General features: G+C 37.8%; 1 protein-coding gene across 2 annotated transcripts in view; it reads right to left on the reverse strand.

Moving 5' to 3' along the window:
- NCAPD3 (non-SMC condensin II complex subunit D3) overlaps positions 1 to 19,310 on the reverse strand; it is a 127,030-nt gene that overhangs the window by 95,874 nt on the left and 11,846 nt on the right. For both annotated transcript variants that reach the window (XM_069080117.1, XM_069080116.1), the window contains exons 2-3: positions 9,354 to 9,508; positions 7,880 to 8,042 (exon numbers count right to left, since the gene is read on the reverse strand). In XM_069080117.1, coding sequence (XP_068936218.1) covers positions 7,880 to 8,042; positions 9,354 to 9,508 — 318 coding nt within the window. The remainder of the gene's footprint in view (positions 1 to 7,879; positions 8,043 to 9,353; positions 9,509 to 19,310) is intronic.

The raw sequence follows: 19,310 nt of genomic DNA on the forward strand, positions 1-19,310 counted from the left end.
GGGTTACACAGCGAGTAAGTGTCTGAGGCTGGACTGAACTCAGGAAGATGAATCTTCCTGACTTTAGGCCCAGTGCTCTATCAACAGTGCCAGCTAGCTAACCTAATTTAAAACTACCAAACTTTTAAAAACTAATCATCTTTATACCTTTCTAACTATTCCTTGTCTAGCCTCCAGTCTTCTTTAAAACCAGTAGATTTCATTACTCCCCAAATGACTGTCCTTGGTTCTCCTCTCCCTTGGCAATCTCAATCACTCTCATAGCTTCAACAACAAATTCTATACAAAAAATTTCTAGCCCCGACCTCTCTTTGAACTCCAGACATACTCCAAACACCTACAGGACATCTTCACCTGCATGTTTCACTGTTGGCTCAAATTCTATATAACTGAAAACTAGTTTATTATCTTTCTTCCTAAACATGCTACTCCTTTTGACTTCAATATTTCTATCCATGGTACTACACATATTACTACGGTCTTTCAAGTTAAAAACTTTGGTGTTATCTTTAATTTTTTTCTTTTCCTTCACCTCTTATATCCAATTACTGTGAGAAATGATTCATTTGGACCTCTATTCTATTCCATAGGGGTAATGATTATAAGTTCTATACATTAGGCCCAGATTGGAAGTTCACTAATCACAGGATGCTAACTAGAGGCCCTCCACCTTCCTTCTTCCTTGTTATGGTAACCAAGCCTAGCACAGCAGAGGTGATTCAATTACATGGAAAGTCTCCCAACTTATTTTTGTACCCCTGGACTACTCTCTTTTGTCCAACACGAGCATGTGACCATCTTACAACCAGTAAGTGGAGATGTCCCATGCTCTGCCCACCCCAAGATCCCACTGCTGACATAGCATTTAAGATACATCACTTTTTGACCTTTGAAGCAAGGACTATCAACCAATGGGATTCTGTATCTTGTGTGGTCCCTCTAGAGTGTTCAAGTATCAAACACAGTATCATGCTTTATAAAAAATAAGGCCCTGGAAGAAGGGGGAATCTCAGATCATGAGGAAGATCTGAGGTACTACACTTTGGTACACTTCATTAGAGGGGACCACGGACCCTTTAATAAAGTGCCATTGGCTCAGAGCTCTGCCTCAGTTTCTTTTATAGTAGGTTGAACAATTTAAAATCCCACATTAAAAAATCTTGTAAAGTTCACAACCTCACATACATCCTCTTTATTTCCATCACCTCTATCTTAGTATGATGCCTTGTCACCATAAACACGAACAACTGAAGCAGCATCTTCTTTCCATCTCCACTCTTTCCATTTTTCCAATCAATCTGTTATACTGCATGGGGGGTAGAGCCAACATGGCAGAGAGGAACCAGAAAGTTGCCTGAGATCTCCTCAGTTTCCCTCAGAAACAACATTAAATCAGCCTCTTAAAAGAATTCTGAAGCGACAGAATCCACAAAAAGACAGAAACAATTTTCTAGCCCAAGAAACTTAGAAGAACTTCAGCAAAGGTCTGTCTCACGTGGGTAAAAAGGGAGCACAGCCCAGCACAGGCAGTGTCAGGATAAGCCAGCATAAGACTCTTAGCAACAGAACAGATAAACAACCGAGGTCCCATGGTTCTGGCTCAACAGGCCAACTGTAAAACCTCCAGCCCCAGTATGGGAGGCAAACTGCCAGCTCCAGAACCCAGGGCACAACAAGCACTACTAGGCTAGGCCACCCTAGCTCAGTGGGCAAGTGACTAGCCCCAGAGGCCCCAGAACTGGAAGTCGGTGACCAGGCCCCTGGACCCAGTTCAAAAAGCTCAGGACAGTGTCCTCTGTATCTCAGGAGCTGAGCTCAACTTTCATTTTTTATTTTTATTTTTTTGGAGGGGGGAAGGCAAGGCAATTGGGGTTAAATGACTTGCCCAAGGTCACACAACTAGTAAGTGTGTCAAGTGTCTGAGGCAGGATTTGAATTCAGGTCTTCCTGATTCCAGAGCTCTATTCACTGTGCCACCTAGCTGTCCTTTTTTTTCCCCAAAAATTTTATTTTAGACTCAAACGCCAGAACACAAATAGAGAATAGAAAAAAGAAACAAAAACATATCAAAAACTTAAATACTGGAACTTAAATACAAAGTTAGAAAGAAATAAAAGCATGTCACGTGCATAGCAGAACATGAGAGGATTCAAAATATGTAACAATAAATTTTCATTTCTAGAAAGCCTATAAAATAAATAATACTCATTGTGTTAAGAATTGTCCATCTTTGCTTCCTTGTGAGTATTCTTTTGTTCTCTGCTGTGCACTTCTTTACTTTGTTCTTTTTTCCCTCTTCCCCAACCCCCACCAGAAGGCCACAATAAAGTTTAGATATGTTTCTCTATAGCTATAAATATATATATATATATATATATATACCTTCCCCCACCCCCAGACTACAATAAAGTTTAGATGTTTCTCCATAGCTATAGATATATACAGACACATATACGTATATACACACATATATAGACATACATCCCCAAACCTATTCTGCTCCTGAACTTTGTTTTTATGTATATATGCGTACTTCTTGCTTCCTATCCCTTCTGCCTCCTCTACTTTATTTTTACCCACTACCTTGCCCTCCTATGACTTGCCTACCCCCTCCAAGGATCCCTCCCTTATCCTCCCATTCCCATAAATCTAAACACTCTTCTATACCCCTATTTACCTATTCTCTCACCCTCCCCTCTAAAGATCCCTCTCTTGTCTTCTCCCCTCTCCCTATGTCCTTATCACTTTATTTCTTAGTTTGGAAGACTTCCATACTCTTTTAAATATATACCTATTGCTGCCTCTTACATGCATTCTCTATGAAAGTAGGTTACCAGAACTACCAGTCCTCCACCCGATCTAATTCCTATGTATCAATCCTTCCTCTTGCACCTCATTTGTATAAAATAATTACTCTTCTTAGCTGTTCCTAAATGGTTTTACTTTTTAAATTCATATCATGCCCAGGTTTTCCCCACTCTTCTTATGAACTACCCACTAATAAGAATCTTAGACATAAATTTTAAAGTCTGTTCTTATGGGTCCCTTATAACCAGTCGTTGTTATGTATCTTATATTTATATTGGTTCTTGTATGTTGAATCATCTATTAAGTTCAAGATTTTTTATAACAAAGTCTTGAAAATCTGAGCATTTATCAAATGTCTCAATTGTTTTTTTTTGTTTAATATAATAGTTAATTTTGCAGGGTATGATATTTTTGACCAGAGCCCCAGTTCTTTTGCTCTTCAATATGTTGTGTTCTAAGACTTGTGGTCCTTTAATGTTTCTGCTGCTGGGTCTTGTGAAATTCTATTTGTGGCACCATTATATTTAAATTGTTTTAAACTTGATGCTTTTAATAGTTTTTCTTGACTTGGGGATTTTAGAATTTGACTATAATATTCCTTTGAGTTTTCCTCATAGGATCTCTTTTAAGTAGTGATCAATGGATTTTTTCTATTTCTACTTTCCCCCCTTATTCTAATGCTTCAGGACAATTTTCTTTAATTATTTCTTGTATTATTGTATCAAGATTCTTTTTTTGATCATCACTTTCAGTTAGTCCAATTATTTTCATATTTTCTCTTCTTGATCTATATTCCAAATCTGTTGTTTTTCTTAAAAGATGTTTCACTTTCCTTTCTATTTTTTCATTATTCACATTTTGTTTTATCATTTCTTGATCTCTTATAATTTCATTGGCTTCACTTTGCGCAATTCTAATTTTCAAGGTGTCATTTCCTTCCTTGAGATTCTGGATCTCCTTTTCTAGTTGGCTGGCTTTCTTTTCATACCCTTGTTTTTCTTGGATTATTTTTATTTTCTTTTTTAGTTTTTCCTCCATCTCTGTCATTTGATTTTTAAAGTCTTTTTTAAGGTGTTCTATAAATTATTTTTGGGCAGGTGACCATTTGATGTTACTCTTGGGGGTTTCTTTACTTCAGTTTCCTCCTCTGAAGATGAACCCCAGTCATCTCTATTTCCATAATAGGTTTCTATAGTTGGATTCTTTCTCTTTTGCCTGTACATTTTTTTTGTGTGGTGATAGCTTAGTTATTTGTAGTCACCTCTAGCTCTGGGGTATGGGAAATGGTGCCTCTTGCCCCGGATCTTCAGTTCTTCCCTCTAACGTGAAACCAAAGTCAAACCTCTAGCTTCCTGTAAATGCCCACAGCCAGGGGCTTTCTGCCACACTGCTTCGACACTCACCAGGCCTGTGCCAGTTCCTTCTCACCCCCGCCACTCTTCGCAGCATAGTTAGTTCTGGCATTCCTGGTCAGCAGAGGTTCCCTCAATCTTCCTGGGTTCAGACAACCAACTCCCCTCACTATTCCAGGGGTAAAAGTTCCAGTGGCTGGGGCTGAGGCAGCCTAGCCTCTCAAACCAACTAACCCCAGGGTGTGCTGGCTGTTAAAACGGAACCTAGCCTGGAAGTGTTTACTCTTTACAGAGACCAAACCTCATCCTGGGATTTTTCTTCTGATCTTCTCAAATTGTCCCAGGAGGACCCTGGTTATCCTCCTGTTCTTATTGTTCTACACCCACACTTTGTTCACCCTAAGGTGCTATTTTAACTCTTTTGTGGGGGAAGATCTTGAGAGCTTGGAATTTTCTGACCTACTCTGCTATCTTCCCAGAATCCTCTCTCTCCCTCTCTCTCTTTTATCATTGTACAGACATTTTATTCAGACAACTGAAAACATTTAGATGTTCAGAAGCAGTGTACAATGAAACAGAAATCAATTGAATACTTTATCATTTACTTTCTGCTTGACAACTAAAGCAAAAAAAGTCTGCCTTCAGAAAGAAAAAAAGTAAAATAGACTATTACATTTTTTTCCCTCCATAATAAAGTAAAATGGTTACAAGAAATCTAATTGAAACAGGAGAAATTGGATGTTGGCTTGCACATGTTCATTCAAAAAGGCAGTAGGATAGTGGACTAAATGATCACAATTCTATCAGCCATTTTTTATATTCTCATAGTTTTCACTTAGAGACTATACCAAGCTAGCTACAGCAATGGAGTTATCACATTCTCCATCATTTACTGCCCATGTTTGTCTTATGTAGAAGGTAACTCTGAAAGGCTTCTGCTAATTATTGCTTGTTTTAGTTTACATGTGGCATAACATCTATGGTATATGCCAGGTGCTAAGGCCTTCACTTCAGGAGTTGAACTATAGATGGAATCTTGAGTTTTCTGAGCCAAGATCTTCTAGCTCCTCTTCTGTTGTCTCTGGAGAACTGATCTTCAGTTTTGCTAGCTCTCCACCCTCTTCTTCAGGAAGCACACATTTCCAAAGGTCATATGTTTTCCCTACCACAGAGCTCAACTTTTAAAAATGAGCAACAAAGAGAAAAGAGCCCTGACCATAGAAAGCTACTGTGGTGACAGGGGAGATCAGAACACAAACTCAGAAGAGGACAACAGCATCAAAATGTCTACATGAGAAGCCTCAAAGGGGAATGTGAATTGGTCTCAAGCCAAAAAGTCTCCTTGGAAGAGCTCAAAAAGAATTTAAATAGTCAATAAGAAGCATAGAAGAAAAATTGGGAAAAGAAATGAGATTTAGGCAAGAGAATTATGAAAAAAGAATCCACAGGTTGGGAAAAGAATTACAAAAATTGACTGAAGAAAACAATTCCTTTAAAAGAATTGGTCATATGGAAAAGGAGGTACAAAAGCTAACTGAAGAAAATAATTCCTTAAAAATAAAAACAGGGAAAGTGGAAGCTAATGATTCTATGAGACATCAAGAATCAGTCAAACGAAATCAAAAGAATGAAAAAATAGAAGAAAATGTAAAACACCTCTTTGGGAAATCTGTTGTTATACTGCTGCCAGAATAATCTGATCAGTCATGTCTAACCTCCACTCAAAACTCTTTACATCTTACTGGCTACTGAGGAGAATTCAATCTCCCTTGCTTGGTATTTCAAGACCTTTCACAATCTTCTATTACATGCTTTCTAATAGTCTTTCACTATTACTCCCTTCTTATACACTAAGCTTTAGTCAAAGTAGATTCTATCTCTGCTTGCCAAGCACCCCCTGAATTTTCCTATATCCATGCCTTATTTTTAGACTAAAATGACCACATTTCCATTACTACTTTGCCCACTGAATACTCACCTTTAAATCGACTCTCTAATCTTTAAATCCTAATTTATAAAGACTTCACTGATCACCCTCAAGCCTCACATATAATAACTCACATTTAATGTTTACAAAGGACTATGCTAACAATAATACTATGAAGTAGGCAACATATGCAATTTTTTTCATTTCTTAGAGATAAGGAAACTGAGGTCCATATAAATTAAATGACTTGCCTATGGTCACAAAACTAGTAAAGATCAGAAGAATGACTTCAGCCCAAGTTTTCTGACTTCAAATTTAGCTTTCTTCACTATAGCATACTGCTTTTACCTACCCACTTTCTTTTGTCACTTCCTAAGTCATAATACATAATTATTTTCATTTTCATCTTATCTTCCTACTAAACTAAACAAGTTTCCAAGGCCATGAACCTTCTCTTTTGAATTTCATATCTCCTCCAACACCTAACAGTGCTACATTCATGAAAGTTTATTGAGTAACTGTTGAATAAATGATTTTGTTTTCCCATTTAAAGAGATACAGATACAGAATTCTTTATTTTTGCCAAGCATAAAGGTGCACACCTGTAGTCCCAGCTATTAGTGGCTTGAGGCTAGCAGATTTCTTGAGCTCAGGATTTCTGAATTTCAGTGAACCAAATCAGTTTTCCTCACTAAACTGAGCATCAATAAGGAGCATTGGGCCTGAAGTCAGGAAGACTCATTTTTCTGAGTTCAAACCTGGCCTCAGACACTTACTAGCTGAGGGAACCCTGGTTTGCCTCAGTTTCCTCATCTGTAAGATGGTGATTCTTGTCTTTCATTCTCAAAAAGGCCCAAAATTACATCACTATGTTGGGGTCCAACTATGGTTGATCAGACCAAAACAAGCTTGGAAGGCTCTACCACAGGTCAGGCACAAAAAGTCCACATGAACATTTGGAGTGGAGATATCTTTAAATTTGTGCATCTCACATTTCTTTTGAGCTACTGCAATTCTGCATTGCTCACAGAACACAGCACCTTCTTTGATATGTGCATGCTATGCTTGGCTGTCCTGTGCCGGAGTTGTCCATGTCACAAAACTGATTCCAAAGTTCTTCAGTGCCTCATATAAAAAATGAGCTAGAGAAGGAAATGACAAAACACTCTAGCATCTTTGCCATGAAAACCCCAAATGGGGTCAGGAAGAGTCAGACATTGGGATGGCTAGATGGCGCAGTGAATAGAAAACAGGCCCTGGAGTCAGGAGAACCTGAGTTCAAGTCCAGGATCAGACCCTTAACACTTACTAGCTGTGTGACCTTGGGCAAGTCACTTAACCCCAACTGCCCTGCCTTCCCCCCTCCAAAAAGCCCCCCCCCCCGCAAAAAGGAAGGAAGAGTCAGACAGGACTAAAATGACTAAACAACACCACCACCACAGGGAGCTCCCAGGAGCAGGTAACACCAGGCTGGTCAAGGAGGGGTGAAGCAGACCAGGATGGAAACAGAGTATGTAAAAAACTCCCATTTCAATTAGTAATAGGATTAGGTTGGTGAGTAGCACCTACACTTCCAGTTTGGATAGGAAGGAAGGAAGGACGGAAGGAAGGACGGAAGGAAGGAAGGAAGGAAGGAAGGAAGGAAGGAAGGAAGGAAGGAAGGAAGGAAGGAAGGAAATTCTTTATTTTCAAATGAGGAATTAAGAAAACAAGGAACACTTGGGTTATAAGGGAAAAAATACAGAAAAACAAAGTGGTAGCAGAGATGACTGATTATGTAACACTCACTTACCTGGGATTTCAAGCAATAAAAAGTAAAGTCCAGCAGCATGCAGACCATATTCTCGATTTTGCATGGTGGCATTTTTCTTATGGACTATTTCAACAAAGTGATAGAAAAGGGCCACAAGTACATTGGGAGAAATATTGTTCTCCTTAAAGATGGTCCAAATACTCTTAAAAATAAAAAAAAGAAAAGTCAAGAGTTGGAGAAAATTTTTTAATTTCACATGTCTTTTGGGAAATTTGCTACTTTACAGAGGTAGGGGCTGGCCAATCTAGTCCCTCTTTTATCGTCAGCAAGTTACCAGCAGATAACTAAAACTACTATCCTTATATAAAGTCTATTTCCCATCCTTGTTATGGACTCAGAAATTCCCAACCTTTTCAATACACCAACTGAAGAGAGGGGTAAAAAAACCCACAAAGTAATAATTTCTACCATTTTGTTCCCCAGGTGGTCAGAAGTTATCAAGGAGAACCCTTTGAATGAAATCCACGAGATCAGAAAAATTCTACCTGGACCTTCTTGTTCCCTTACAGAAGGTTGATTGAGTTGGCAAAAAGGTGTTTTTGTATTAATTTTACTTAAGAGCTTTATTTCTGAAAAACTATATATGTCAAATATTTTAATTGTATTTAATCTTCATTTCTGATTGATCTGCAATTTGCAATGGTTCATAATACCAAGTTTCTCTGTCCTGTTTCTTTTATCTTACTAAGTCCCTTAAGTAATCAATACTTAGGAGCACTTGAATAACTTGATAATTTTTTTTAAAAGTCTTTGTGTAAATCAGCCAGTAATTATAATAACCATTCATCTGTTTAGGGAACTGTATTTTCTTAAAGCAAAGGCAGCAAAATTGTTTTGTCATTTGGATTTGGATTTTTTAAAAGATATGTGGAAGGTTAGAAATAATCTCCAGGTATCTTAACTTAGGGTCTGTGAATCTATATTTAAAATATTTTGAAACCATAATTTGAACATAATTGGTTTCCTTTGCAATCCTGTGTATTTTATCTTAATAATTTAAAAAATCATTATTTTGAGAAGGGGTCCACAGTTAAATCAGACTGCCAAAGGGATCTGTGGGACAAAAAAAAAAAAAAGATTAAGAAACACTGATCTAGTTCAATCTCTTCATTTTATACTTGAGCAAACAATTCAAGAGAGGTTAAATTACAAGTCCCAAGTCAGATGAAATTGTCACATATATCTTTCTAGACTTTTGCTCTTTTCATATTGTTTATTTTACTGTTGTAGTTTGAGAAATTGTTATTGTTTTAAGTTCTTTGAAAAGCTGAGCACCATACAAAAAAAGCACAGTGAAATATGTAAAGTCTACATAAGACCCAATGGCTGTACTCATGAAGTTTACTTGTCTTTCATACAATTCCTACAGTACTACTCATGTTACTTGAGAGTTACATTTTTAACATAACAGCTATTTTATTTCAAATCTAAAAATGATCAGCATGTTTTTTACCTCTGTGGTTCCATGTTCTTCAGAAGCAAAAGGAAAAAGGTTGCTATAGAGTTCAGTGAATGCATATAGTCCATCCTCTGTGATCTGAGCTTCAATGTTGGAATCCAAAGGCTCAGTATCCATGAAATCCAGGTCCCAGACTGTGTCCACCCATGCTGGTGGTAAAATATTGTAAATAAAATTAACAAATCCTCAGCAGGAAGAAAAGAATTAGCATTCTCTAGTCTAACATTCTCTGATCATGTTCAATAAAAGATTTTTTAAAAAAGCATTGGTTCTGTTCTTTGCTTACCTATATGGTACAGGTACCACTACTCCCATATAAAGGAAACAGATTATGTGAAAATACTCATTAAAATAAAAAATTAAGGAAATAATTATTTTAATATCAACTGCAGCTATACCGTTGGGACAAAGTTATTTTCTCACTTCTATGTGTACAGGGCCAACCAGAATTCTAGATCATATTATGCTATATACAAAGGCACAAATAGAAAGCTATTTTCAAAACAAATAGTATGAGTATTAACAGTCTGTTTAAAACTTGGTAGTCAGTTTACTTTAACTAACTGAAGCAGCAATGCATGATCATTCTGGTAGAGTAATAAGGGTCATAAAAGGTACCTCTGGTGTTCCTTGGTAGAAGTCAGGTTAAAACAATACTTCATTGCTGCCAAGGATATAATATAGTGCTAGGAACTGCAAGAACTCATTAATGCTGAGCAAGCACTAATTAATCACTAGAGATCTTGCGAAGAATAACCGAGTTAACATTTATGGAGCAAAACTTGACATACATTATATCATTTGATTCTCTCAATCCTGGGAGGTAAATAAAAAAATTATTATCCACCTATTACAGATGAAGAAATTTAAGTGTCAGAAAAGTAAAATAGCTTGTCCACAGTTACAAAGTTGGTAAGTAACACAGCTGGGATTCAAATCCCAGTGCAATTCCTATCAATTGGCTCCTTTCACAATGCCTACAAACAAGCCCAGGTCTCTTCCATCCTTCAAAAGGCTTTCACTAGACCTTATGATCATCTCAAGAAATTACCCTATATCTCCATATCTTTTCTCAGTCAAATGCTTAGAAAGAATGATCAACACTTGTTGTCCAAACTTCCTCTTCTCTAATTCACATCTCAACCCCTCTCCCACCCCTTAAAATCTGGCTTCCAACCTCACAACTCCACTAAAACAGTTCTCTCCAAAGTTAACAATTATCTCATAACTGTCAAATCTTACGGTCTTTTCTCAAGCTTCGCCCTTCTTGACCTCTGAATAGCATTTGACACTGTCTACCCCTCTCTCCTCTAGGATACTAGAGTTTTTCTAACATTCCTTTTTCTTGATTCTCTTCTTATCTGTCACACCACTTTTCAATCTCCATTGCTAGATCATTATCCCCATCACACTCCCTTACCTAGGGCGCACACGCAGGTTTGGTTCAGAACCTCTTCTTTCTCTACATTTACTCTCTTGGTGACATATCCAGCTTCTATGGGTTTATTATCATATGGCTGACTGGATGTTCCATAGGCATTTGAAACTCAACATTTCCAAAAAAGAACGCATCAACTTAGTCCCTATCTTCTAAATTTTCTTATTTCTATAGAAGAAACCATTTTCCTTCCAGGCATCAAGGTTCCCAGCCTTGGAATTATCATTGATTTTCATCTTTCCTTCATTCCACATACACTTTCAACTGCTAAATCATGCCATTTCTACCTCCACATCTCTAGAATTTAAAATACTAAGCTCTCGACTTGTTTTCAAGATGGCAGAGTAGAAACAGGACTTCCGCGCAGCTCCAGCTCCCACCTCCCCCAATTCATGTAAAAAATGACTCTAGACAAACTTTGGAGCTACAGAACCCACAAAATGACAGAGAGAAGCTAACCTCCTGCTGAGGACTGCCCAGCAGGCTGACAGGAAGGGGCCAGCACAGCGCTCTGGGAGCGGAGCCCAGCCCCTGGGCAGCTGGAGGTTTTAGCCTCAGGGTGGCCTGAGCAGCCACTAGATGGAGGGACTTCGGATCACCAGCAGCTGTGGCGGTTTCCAGAATTATCAACCCATAGATGCCAAGGTCAAAGTCAGTAATTTGTGGAGAGTGCAGTGTGGACTTTGGGATGTGGGAATATGGAGCACGATCCTGCCTTTGCCTCCAGGGTGAGAAGTGGCTGAGGAGCCACAGCCCTTGCAGCAGCAGCCACCTGGCAGCATCAGCTCCTGGTCTTCAGTATGGGGGGGGGGGGGGAAGGGGGCAGGCCAAGCGACCAGTCTGAGGGGTAATTGCTCTTGTTTTCACCTGCTTGGATCTGGATTGCTCAGATGGCAAAAGAGGCCCAAAAAGGCAATGAGGAGAAGAATGCATTAAAAAACTGAATTTTCCAGATGGAAAAAGAATCTCAAAAGCTCACTGAAAAGAATCATTCCTTCAGAATTAGATTGGAGCAAATGGAAGCTAGTGACTTTATGAGAAATCAAGATCCAAACAAATGAAAAAATAGAAGGCAATGTGAAATATCTTACTGGAAAAGCCACTGACCTGGAAAATAGATCCAGGAGAGATAATTTAAGAATTATTAGACTACCTGAAAGCCATGATAAAAAAAAGAACCTAAAAACCATCCTTCAAGAAACTCTCAAGGAAAATTGCCCTGATGTTTTAGAACCAGAGGGCAAAATAGAGGTTGAAAGAGTCCACCAATCACCTCCTGGAAAAGAATTCAAAAGGAAAACTCCTAGGAATATTATAGCCAGGTTTCCGAGTTTCCAGATCAAGGAGAAAATATTACAAGCAGCCAGGAAGAAACAATGTGAATATTGTGGAAATACAATCAGGATAACTCATGACCTGGCAGCTTCTACATTGAGCTATTGAACGGCCTGGAATATGATATTCTGGAGGTCAAAGGAGTTGGGATTTTAACCAAGAATCACTTACCCAGCAAAACTGAGTATCATGTTTCAGGGCAAAATATGGTCATCCAGTGGAATAGAGGACTTTCAAGCATTCTTGATGAAAAAAACAGAGTTGAATGGAAAATGTGACATTCAGATACAAGAAGCAAAAGAAGGTAAACAGGGAAAAGAAATCATAAGGAATTTATCAAAGTTGAACTACTTATATTTCTACATGGAAAAACAATAATTGTAACTTATGAAACTCTTTTCAGTATGAGAATAGTTAAAGGGAATAGAAATGTATATATGAATATATGTATATGTATATATGTATACATACATATATATGTCTATATAGGAGGGTATATGGGCATATGAATACATATGTGAGTGTGTGTATATATGTCTACAGGTATACATAGACAGAGGGCACAGGACCAATTGAATAGGAAAGAATGATACTTAAAAGGTGAAATTAAGAGGTGAGAGAGGAATATAATGAGAGGAGATGGGGAGAGACAGAATGGGATAAATCATCTCATATAGAAGAGGCAAGGGAAAATGGTTACAATGGAGGGGAAGAACAGGAAGGCAAAAGGGAATGAGTCAACCTTATTCTCATTGAATTTGGCTTAGGGAGGGAATGACATACACCATTAAATATGATATCTCACCCTACAGGAGAATAGGGGGGAAGGGGATGAGAGTGGGGATGATGGAAGGTAGGGAGGCTAGGGGGGAGGAAAGTTGGAAGCAACCACTTTTGAAAAGGGACAGAATCAAAGTAGAGAATAGAACAAGTTGGGGGGGGGGGATAGGATGGAGGGAAATATAATCAGTCTTTCACAATATATCCACTATGGAAATGTTTTGCATGCCTACACATGTGCAATATATATTGAATTGCTTATCTTTTCAGTAAGGGTGGGTGATGAGGGAGGAAGGGAAAGAATCTGGAATCCAAAGTTTTAAAATCAAATATATATATATATATATACACATATTATTATTTTACATGTAACTGGGAAATGAGATATACAGGCACTGGAGTATAGGGCATTCTCCATGCCCTACTGGAAAGTTGAAGGAGGAATGGGGGAAGATATGGGAGACAGCAGATTGGGGGAGGGGATATTCAATGAGAATGCTGTTTGGGCCAGAATGATGCGGTGCTGGGGATCTATATTTGTAAACTCAATTTATAAAACTTTGTAACATCAGTGTGTAAAACCAGTTTGTAAAATCACACTCCATTCCCCCCTCCCTAGTCTCAGAGCATTAACTCTGTCCCTTCTCCCTCCCCACCCCAATAACTCTGCCCAGCAACAATTATCTCAGCTTGGAACAATATTCCTATTGTACTATGAATCTTTCACAAAAGTATCTATAAACATTCCAGCTTAGGCAACTACCGTGTTTCCCTGATAATAAGACCTATCCCGAAAATAAGCCCTCCCCTTACTGTGTAAGATTCCTCTAAAATAAGCCCTCCCCCAAAAATAAGCCCTATTGAGATTGCTACTGTAGTGAAGGTGATCCCCTGCGCTACACGCTACATTATGGTACCCTCTGTATGCACCGGCTCCCCCCCCCCCCCCCTGTGAAACGCACGCCAGTGCTCCGAGCTGCATCCAATCAGAGCTGCAGCGGTGAGCGCGTCATCCTGTTCTTCCCCAGTGATTTGCTTGCTGGTACATTTTTTTGTTCACGTTTACCTGTTTATTAAAATTGCTGTCAATGTTCATTAAAATAAGCCCTCTGGTGTTTTTCTGTCCAAAAAAATTAATAATACAGTGTCTTATTATTGGGGAAACACGGTATTATCTCCCCCTTGTATAGTGTTTCAATGCCCCCATGAATCCTTCAGGACCCTATCTCTGGTTTAACTCCTTAGCCTATTATTCCCTGAGTCTCCGGTTAGCCTTGGTTTCCAGACATCAATCTTGTCAAGCATGACACTGATGGGTGGCAGACTGGGCACTTCTCCCTCAGCCCTTGACCCCTTGCTGACTTAGTGACATTTCAAGCCTAAAACCACACCTCCAGTTAGCCCCTCTTGGGCTTTTTCCCAGTGAATCATGGGCAATACACCTAGGCAGTTACATTAAAGATGCATGTTCCTTTAAACACTGTCCCCACCTTAACTCCTCCCTAATCCCACTCTTAATCACCTAGTTAGCATAATTGGCATGGGTTCTTCTATAGATGATTCTATATAAATCTTAATTCTACCCCTTTAAGGCTGCAGGTCCCCTAAGGATCCTTGACTGCTGTAAGGCATATAATAAACTTTTACAACTCTGACTCCAAGTTAGCCTGGGCCTGCTGAATTCTTTCAAGACTGAATTACAGGCTCTCTGGTCTTAGATAAGATCAGAGTTCCTGCTGAACCTATTGGGAGCCATCCCTCATCAGGTAGGGAAAATTGGGGAGAAAATTTGTAACTCAAAATCTTGTGAAAATGAATTATGTAAACTAAAAAATAAAAGAGAGAAAAAAAGTAACTTTAAAAAAAAGAAAAAGAAAAAATATTTCACGTGCACAGCAGAATGTAAGAGAAAGCCTATATAATAGATACTATTTGTTGTGTTGAAAAAAAAAATAAATAAAATACTAAGCTCTCTCTATGCCCCATCCTTCCCTCTTTTAGAAATATTAAGAAAGCATTTTTCTCAGTATCCTAGCCTGAAATCTTATAATTAATTTGAATTAGAAATCCTATGTCTTTCTTTAACTTTCTTTAACTATTCAATTTAAATATCCAAGTCAAACATAACAACTACAACTCAAATCTTTCTTTTCGAAGTTATAACCATTTTCTAACCTGCCTTAGCCCCCACTCACCAGAATAGGACAAAAAGGACTCCTCCCTAAAGGGAATAAAGTAACAATCAGTTAATAGAAGTGTTTCCTAAATTCACCTTTGACCAAGTAGAAAGGAAAATCCTTAAAGGAGATGAGTAGTCAAAGAGAGATTGAATGATTTTAGAAAAATTATTTTCTAGGGTCTATTGAAAGTTAAGAGGGGAGGCCAGGTAGCACAGTGAGTAAGAGCACGGCTCCAGTGTTGAGAAGACCTGGAGATCGAATCCCGGGCTCAGACACTTAGCACCCACCCAGAAACACCTGGCCGTGTAACCTTGAGCAAGTTACTTAACCCCAATTGCTTAGGGGCGGCCAGGTGGCTCAGCGAGTAAGAGCACCGGCTCCAGTGTCGGGATGACCTGGATCAAATCCGGGCTCAGATACTCAGCACCACACCCAGAAATAATAACTGGCCGTGTAACCTTGAGCAAGTTACTTAACCCCAACTGCTTAAAAAAAAAAAGAAAAAGAAAGTTAAGTGATTACTGTTCTGCTGGATGAAGCAACGGTTAACTGAACTGTTTGTTACCTAAACTCTGAACTATAGAATTTTGTCTATTGTTTAAGGAATGTTAGAAACTTTAACTCCAAAATGGCTTGTGTTAGGAAGATATTCAAAATAATGGTATAAATGGTAGTCTTTAATAGGAGCTCCCTACTTCTAGGATTAAATATAAACTCCTGTTTGTCTTTTAAAGCCCTTCACAAACTAGGATGCAACCTACCTTTCTGAACTTCTTATACATTTCATCCTTTCATACCCACTATAGTCTAGTGAAACTGACATTCTTAATTATTTCTCAAACATGACACTGTATCTACCTTTTCTGAATTCACTCCCTCTCTTCACCTCTGCTTCTTAATCAATGAATAAGCATTGATTAAGTACCTATTATTGATTAAACACATTCTGGGAATACAAAAATTAAATAGTCCCTGCTTTCAAGGAACTGACATTCTATCAAGGATACCATGTACATGAAAATATATACAAAATAAATACAAGGAAATAGAAAGAAATATACTAGCAACTAAGTTTTGATGGAAACAAAGATACTAAGAGGCAGATGTGAGGAGGGTGTACATTTCAGGCAGAGGTGTAGACTTTCTTAAGTTTACACACACAAAAAAACCCAAACAAGTCCTAAAAACACTTCTATTTGCCCATTTCTGAGGTGTAAATGTTTACACTAAAATTTTAACAATCAAAGCCAGTTCAAGCTGTCTCAAGCACACCTCTAACATTAAGGATCAGCCAGAACAAAGCCTAGAGACTAGAAATTGAGTGCCCCCATGAGGAAGAGCTACAACACAAGGCCAGTCTCATCTTGAGTATACAAAAGAAAGGGGAGAGGGAAAGCATTTATATAGCAACTTCTATGCGCTAGTGGGCTATATGCTTTTACAAATATTTTGTCATTTGATCTTCATAACAACCCGATGCTATTGTTATTCCATTTTTTTTTCAGTTGAGGATAATAAAGTAAACAGAGGTTAAGTGAGTTACCCAGGGTCAGATACAGTAAATATCTGAGGCTGAATTTGAACTCAGGACTTCCTGACTCCGGGCCCAGTGCTCAATCTACTGCACCACCAACAGTCATCTCTAATAATAGGGTTGGAAAGATAGGTTGGAAGCAGATCGTTTAAAAAGCTAAACAAAGGATTTCAATGAATCTCTAGTTTGCCTCAATGCTGCACTTCCACATTCAACACTGACTCCTGTCCCCAAAGTGCTGTCTAGTGCCTTCTCCCAAAATTGTCTTTTCTCTGTGTTGCATATATTTTGTATATGTGCATACATAGTGCTAGGCACTATTGGGAAAGGGATGGCAGGAGAGAAAAACACAAGTCATCGACCTCAAAGAGTTTCCAATCGAACTTCAGGAGGTAACATGCACATACCAGGGGTCCCACAATCCTTAGGGCAGCTTTAAGCTACAGCTGCATAAGCGTGTTGTCTACTTAGGCTAAATTGGAAATTCCTCAAGTGCAGGGACTATTTCATTCTCGTATTTTTTCTCCCACCGATTCCTATTTCCTCAGTATTTGGCATGAGAAGGTCCTAATAAAATGTTTGCAGAATGATCTCCATACACCACACTGCCTCTACTGAATTCAGAATTAAGAAAAACACTAAGCATGTATAAAACACAATGAGGTAAAGAGGTAAGGCTCACTAGAAATATTAAGCATCAATTTTTAAGAAAGGTAAATATGATAGCAATATGCGTAGTGGGGTGGAGAGTTTAGATACCAACAGACCACTGTGGTCATCTTGTCTACTAAGAGATAAAAACAACTTCCTAATTCTTCCTCAATTGTTCAGTTTCTGCATATAGTTACCATGTTTTATAAAAGGCTTCATCACATCACTATCCTGCTCAAGAAGTTATTAAGCTAAAAAGCAATATGGTGTAGTGAAAAGAATACAATATTAGTCCTGCCAATAATACTAAGTAGTTGCACATACTTGGCCAAGTCACTTTTCTGACATTCTTACATCTTTAATACTTGGTAACCTTCTGAACCTCAGTTATCTCATCTATAAAATGCCAATAGTAATATCTCATTACCTGCCTAACAGGGCTGTGCTAGAAGAGTTTATGAGGGAGCAATATAGAGTTCTAAAAATACTACAATTGTTGTTTCCTATATTGTTTTCCCAATTCGACTGTAAAATCTTTAAAGGTATCAATGTAAATATTAAAATATCACTTAAAGTTCTAGTAGAAAAATGAACTAACAAATCTAACCAACTGCATGGGGGAAAATATTTGTCAAACAAATAGAAGATATTATTGGAAACAACATATATGAATTTTATTTAAAAAAAAAAGCAAACTATTCACCAAAAATCAATATGACTAAAATAAAAAAAGAGGTTGGGAAAAATATTTTCAAAGTATATATTTAACAAAAGTTTCACATTAAATTTAAGTAACTGGCATTTATAAAAGTAGCATCTATTTTCCAATGCATAAACTGCTAGAAGATATGAACTGAATTTTTGAAAGGTGAAACAAGTTCATTCATTGCCTCATTCACACATATATCAAGTACCTACTGTGTATAAAACACTATGCTAGAGGTTTGGAGAAATCTGAAGAGTATATACATGCGAAGTTTTATTACAAGAATTTATTACAAGAATTACAAAGTACAAAAAGCTTGGAGAAGACTCAGTCCAGAACTTACACCCTTAAAGACAGCATTTATTTGGCAATTAGAATAATGGGACAAATAATTTGCAGATATATGACCAAAACATATATAATATTGTTACATGGTAAGTTCCTAGAGAGGTCTAAAACAAAGGGCTTCATTAAGGGCATAAGAGTTAAGTTTTAAAGAATGTTAAGAATGTAAAGAATAGAGGCGGCCAGGTGGCTCAGCGAGTAAGAGCACTGGCTCCAGTGTCGGGATGACCTGGATCAAATCCGGGCTCAGATACTCAGCACCACACCCAGAAATAACTGGCCGTGTAACCTTCAGCAAGTTACTTAACCCTGATTGCTCAAAAAAAAAAAAAAGAATGTAAAGAATATGAGTAAATGATAATTACTTCAGAAATTGCTTAAACTGTTTAATAATCAAAGAAACAACAATAAAAACAACTTTGCAGTACTACTTTATGCTCAGCAAATTGTCAAAAGCATTTAATACTAAAATTCAGTGTTGCTGGGAAAACATATTAAATGGTTGGCAGAACTGGAAGGTGATGCATTTTTTTTTTTAGATAGCACTCTAGTAAAACACAATAAAAATTATAAACTGATCATAATCTTTGACCTAATGATCCCACAACTAGGACTATATCCTAAGTATGCTAATACTCAAATCTCAAATGGATTTACAATCTTATTGATTCAAAAATTCTCACCAATGATGCAAATAGAAACCCATCCCTGCTTTTCCAACTCTCATTCTTATCTTCTCAAAAATTCACCACCAAATGCTACTAAAAGGGGGGTGAGTGGCAAATTTTACAAAAATACTCACAGTTGCTTTATTTTTAATAATCCAAACTATGCATATCCATGAACTAGCAAATGGCAGAATACATTCTGGTACAACAATGTAATTGACTATCACTATCTTAAAAAAAAGTCCCATAAGATGAATACAAGTGTAAAAATGTATGTAAATTTTATATAAATATATAAAGCACTGAAATATTTA

The sequence above is a fragment of the Petaurus breviceps genome, unplaced genomic scaffold (genome assembly GCF_028583685.1).
Source record: "Petaurus breviceps papuanus isolate PSGF00001 unplaced genomic scaffold, PetGlider_PUasm1.0 91133, whole genome shotgun sequence".
In the NCBI taxonomy this organism is placed as follows: domain Eukaryota; kingdom Metazoa; phylum Chordata; class Mammalia; order Diprotodontia; family Petauridae; genus Petaurus; species Petaurus breviceps.